At 47.8% G+C, this 5,415-nt stretch overlaps 1 protein-coding gene across 1 annotated transcript; it reads right to left on the minus strand.

Moving 5' to 3' along the window:
• Window positions 1–4,197: 4,197 nt before the first annotated feature.
• Window positions 4,198–5,214, minus strand: LOC144259688 (olfactory receptor 51G2-like). The gene has a single exon (XM_077807995.1). It carries the CDS (start codon window positions 5,212–5,214, stop codon window positions 4,198–4,200), a length of 1,017 nt encoding a protein of 338 aa, XP_077664121.1.
• Between the last annotated feature and the right edge of the window lie 201 nt (window positions 5,215–5,415).

The raw sequence follows: 5,415 nt of genomic DNA on the forward strand, positions 1-5,415 counted from the left end.
ATCAATTTGGAGTGGGCAAATCTACTGTTGGGGCTGCTGTGATGCAAGTAGCCAACACAATCAACGATCTGCTGATATCAAGGGTAGTGACCCTGGGAAATTATGTGCAGGTCATAGTGGACGGCTTTGCTGCAATGGGATTCTCTAACTGTGGTGGGGCCATAGATGGAAACCATATCCCTATCTTGGCACCAGAGCACCAAGCCGGCAAGTACATGAACCGCAAGGGGTACTTTTCAATGGTGCTGCAAGCACTGGTGGATCACAAGGGACATTTCAGCAACATCATCGTGGGATGGCTGGGAAAGGTACAGGATGCTTGCATCTTCAGGAACTCTGGTCTGTTTCAAAAGCTGCAGGAAGGGACTTTATTCCCAGACCAGAAAATAACTACTGGGGATGTTGAAATGCCTATAGTTATCCTTGGGGACCCAGCCTACCCCTTAATGCCCTGGTTGATGAAGCCATACACAGGCAGCCTGGACAGTAGTCAGGAGCTGTTCAACTACAGGCTGAACAAGTGCAGAATGGTGGTAGAGTGTGCATTTGGACGTTTAAAAGTGCACAGGCTCAGTTTACTGACTCAGTTAGACCTCAGCGAAACCAATATTCCCACTGTCATTACTGCTTGCTGTGCGCTCCACAATATCTGTGAGAGTAATGGGGAGATGTTTATGGTGGGGTGGGAGGTTGAGGCAAATCACCTGGCCACTGGTTACATGCAGCCAGACACCAGGGCGGTTAGAAGAGCACAGGAGGGCGCGGTACGCATCAGAGAAGCTTTGAAAACCAGTTTCATGACTGGCCAGGCTATGGTGTGAAAGTTCTATTTCTTTCTCCTTGATGAATCCCCCCCACTTGGTTCACTCTACTTCCCTGTAAGCTAACCACCCTCCCCATCCCTGCTTCGATCACCACTTGCAGAGGCAATAAAGTCATTGTTGCTTCACATTCATATGTTCTTAGGTGTCTGGATGAGGAGGCTATGGAACTTGAGGAGGAGGGTGGCTGGTTACACAGGGGCTGTAGCAGCCGTCTGTGCTCCAGCTGCCTTTCCTGCAGCTCAACCATATGCTGGAGCATATTAGTTTGATCCTCCAGCAGCCTCAGCATTGAATCCTGCCTCCTATCATCACGCTGCTGCCACCTTTCAGCTTCAACCCTCTCTTCAACCCTCCACTTACTCTATTCAGCCTGCCACCTCTCCTCCCAGTCATTTTGTGCTTTCCTCCACACATTCATCTGTGCTCTGTCAGTGTGGGAGGACAGCATGAGGTCAGAGAACATTTCATCACGAGTGCGGTTTTTTTTTTTTTTTTTGTGCCTTCTAATCTTCACTAGCCTCTGGGAAAGAGAAGATCCTGTGATCCTTGAAACACGTGCAGCTAGTGGAGAAAAAAAAGGGACAGTGGTATTTAAAAAGACACATTTTATAGAACAATGGGTACACTCTTTCATGGTAAACCTTGCTGTTAACATTACATACATAGCACATGTGCTTTTGGTACAAGGTCACATTTTGCCTCCCCCTACCACGTGGCTATCCCCTCCCCCCTCCCCGTGGCTAACAGCAGGGAACATTTCTGTTCAGCCAAAGGCACACAGCCCAGCAGGAATGGGCACCTCTGAATGTCCCCTTAAGAAAAGCAACCTATTTCAACCAGGTGACCATGAATAATATCACTCTCCTGAGGATAACAAAGAGAGATAAAGAATGGATGTTGTTTGAACGCCAGCAAACATACACTGCCATGCTTTGTTATGCAATGATTCCCGACTCTGTGCTGCTGGCCTGGAGTGGTAAAGTGTCCTACCATGGTGGACGGAATAAGGCTGCCCTCCCCAGAAACCTTTTGCAAAGGCTTTGGGAGTACATCCCGGAGAGCTTTATGGTATGGAGATGTCCCTGGAGAATTTCCACTCCATCACCAGACCCGTTAACAGACTTTTCCAGTGGCTGTACTGGCCGCGAATGCCAGGGCAAATTAATCATTAAACACTCTTGCTTTTAAACCATGTATACTATTTAAAAAGGTACACTCATCAGAGGTCCCTTCTCCGCCTGGCAGGTCCAGGAGACAGCCTTGGGTGAGTTCGGGGGGTACTGGCTCCAGGTCCAGGGTGAGAAACAGTTCCTAGCTGTCAGGAAAACTGGTTTCTCCGCTTCCTTGCTGTGAGCTATCTACAACCTCATCATCATTATCTTCCTTGTTCCCCAAACCTGCTTCCGTGTTGCCTCCCTCTCCACTGAAGGAGTCAAACAACACAGCTGGGGTAGTAGTGGCTGAACCCCCTAAAATGGCATGCAGCTCATCATAGAAGCGGCATGTTTGGGGCTTTGATCTGGAGCGGCCGTTCGCCTCTCTGGTTTTCTGGTAGGCTTGCCTCAGCTCCTTAAGTTTCACGCAGCACTGCTTTGGGTCCCTGTTATGGCCTCTGTCCTTCATGCCCTGGGAGATTTTGACAAAGGTTTTGGCATTTTGAAAACTGGAACGGAGTTCTGATAGCATGGATTCCTCTCCCCATACAGGGATCAGATCCCGTACCTCCCGTTTGATCCTTGCTGGAGCTCTTTTGTGATTCTGGGACTCCATCATGGTCACCTCTGCTGATGAACTCTGCACTCACCTGCAGCTTGCCACGCTGGCCAAACAGGAAATTGAAATTCAAAAGTTCGAGGGCCTTTTCCTGTCTATGTGGCCAGTGCATCTGAGCTGAGAGCGCTGTCCAGAGCGGTCACAACGGGGCACTGTGGGATAGCTCCCGGAAGCCAATACCATCTAATTGTGTCCACAGCACCCCAAATTTGACCTGGCAAGGCCGATTTCAGCACTAATCACCTTGTTGAGGATGGAGTAAAGAAATCGATTCTAAGAACCCTTTAAAGTTGAAAAAAAGGGCTTCATCTTGTAGACGGGTGCAGGCTTAAATTGATTTAACGCTGCTAAAGTCAACCTCAACTCCTAGTGTAGACCAGGGCTTAGACCCCATATGAAACTTTCTATATAGTGGAGATGAGTAACTCATGTCATCTTGGATGTAAGTGTAAGCAGAGTCAGGATGAGCTCTACCCTGACATCTGGTGGTGAGTTGTTGCAGGTTGTGGAAAAGAACTTCAGGGGCTGTTCTCATTTGCATAGGCACACCCACCCCACCTAGATGGTCATTTTGGCTGCTATGGGATCCCCAGTTATTGGGGCAGGAAGAATAAAGTGTTATTATCCTGATTATGTGAATCAAGTACAGTGGAACTGTACTTGGCTTTTTGTTATGATAGAGGGACTCACCATCAACTGCGTAGCACTCTCTAGGAAAGGAACATAGGTTCCAAAACTCAATGAGGGGAGAGAGGTTGGGGACAGGTATTTGTATCTTGTGGTATGGGACCCTTGTGAGGTCTCTAATGCCAACTGTACTGTCTTCTCTCTCCACTGTGTAATAACAGAGCTAATTTTGATTCTATTAGGAGTCTAGTTACAGATTGCAGAGCTGAATTCACTTTGAGCCAATGGTGCACCAGCACTGGGACTTCCCTACTATAAGCTGAAATCACTGAGTACTGTGTTAAAAGTAACAGGGGCCTGAAGGTAATTGGTGAGTGGCTCACAGAACTCCTACTGAAGAGGAACAGCTGGCGGAGTGGCGAGCAGGAGGAGCAGCAGGTGGTGAGGGCTGCAGCAGAAACCCACAGAGAGGCAGGGCAGTCGACTGTTGGAGCATGTAAGGTGCGCCTTTACTCCCCCCCCCCGCCCATTTCAACACATGTGTGGTGGGGTTCAAACAGTGCAGATGAACTTTTGAACTCTGGACTCACCAAGGACAGAGACAGAGACATTTGGGGTTGTTGGACTTTGGGGGACTTTTGGGTTGCTGGCCTCAAGAACCAAAGGGAAAGGACATGGCCCAATTTGCTTGGGGTGGGTTTTTTCTCATGGGTTGTGTTATGAATCCTGTTGGTGGTGTTTCTCCAACATAATGCCAAATTGTTTCTCTCTGTTATTAAAAGACTTTTGCTACACTCACACTCTGTGTGGGCGAGAGGGGAAGTATTGCCTCTTAAAGGCAACGGGGGGGGGTATATATTTGTCCCAGGTCACTGGATGGGGGCTTGAGCCGGTTTTGCATTGTGTTATTGGAATGGAACCCCTAGGCACAGAACCTGGCCCTGGTTGCTGCCAACTCTGACTGGCAGAAGGGTTACATATGGGTCCAGGATGGAATAGGTGGCTCATGTTTTTTGTCTCCCATGTCACTAGAGCCAGGTGGTGAACTGACCCTTCTCTTGATGAATACCCTGATTATCCTCAGACGAAGGTGTTTGATTTTCATGCTGTACACAATTGGGTTCATCAGTGGTGGGAGAAGCAGGGCGATGTAGCCCAGGAGAATCTGAAGTAAGGGATAAGAGCCCTTCCCAAAGCTGTGTATCACAGTCAAGCTGATCTCTGGTGTGTAGAAGAGAAGGAGGGTGCAGAGGTGGGAGACACAGGTGTTCAGGGCTCTCAGGCACTCCTTGTGGGATGTGATGCTCAGCACTGTTTTGAGGATCATCACATAAGAGAGAAAAATGAGCAGCGAGTCCAACCCCATTGTTAAGAGTTTAGTAAACAATCCATAGATGATATTGACTGTAATATCCGAACAAGCCATTGTCATGACCTCCCGGTGCATGCAGTAGGAATTGAAGAGGACATTGGCTCGACAGTATCTGAACCATTTCAGGAGAAAGGGAAGTGGAAGTATTATGACCATTGCCCTTAGCACAGCCACCAGTCCCATCTTGGCTATTCTTGGCAGGGTTAAGATGGAAGCATATCTCAGCGGGTTACGGATCGCGATGAAGCGGTCAAAGGCCATCAACAAGAGCAGGGAGGATTCAGTGCACTGAAGCAAGTGGATGAAGAAGAGCTGAGCTAAACAGGCATCGAGGCTGATCTCCCTAGAGTTAAACAAGTATATGCCCAGTATCGTCGGTATGGTGGTTATGGATATGCCAAGGTCTGTGATGGCCAACATGGAAAGGAAAATGTACATGGGCTCATGGAGGCTTGGATCTGTTTTTACAATAAACAGAATGACTGAATTTCCTACTATTGAAATAACATACATGAAGCAGAAGGGGATAGAAATCCAGAGATGTGCGTCTCTATGACCGGATAGCCCGGAGAGAAGGAATATTACAGATTTTAATTTGGTGTCATTGACAGCAGACATATGGTACTGGGCAGGTGCGAGGAGTTCTGAAATGTCCTTCCTAAAAGAAAAATAAGAGGAGATTAGATGATATTTAGCAAGAAATCATTCTGCTCTCAGTGCATGTTTACAGACTCCCAGAGCTCAAGGTAGATAAGCAAAAACATACTGTTGGATTTACATAGTTCTGATTAGTCAGACTGGATCAGGCTTGTAGTCCAT

This window comes from Eretmochelys imbricata, chromosome 1, assembly GCF_965152235.1.
Source record: "Eretmochelys imbricata isolate rEreImb1 chromosome 1, rEreImb1.hap1, whole genome shotgun sequence".
Taxonomy (NCBI): Eukaryota; Metazoa; Chordata; order Testudines; family Cheloniidae; genus Eretmochelys; species Eretmochelys imbricata.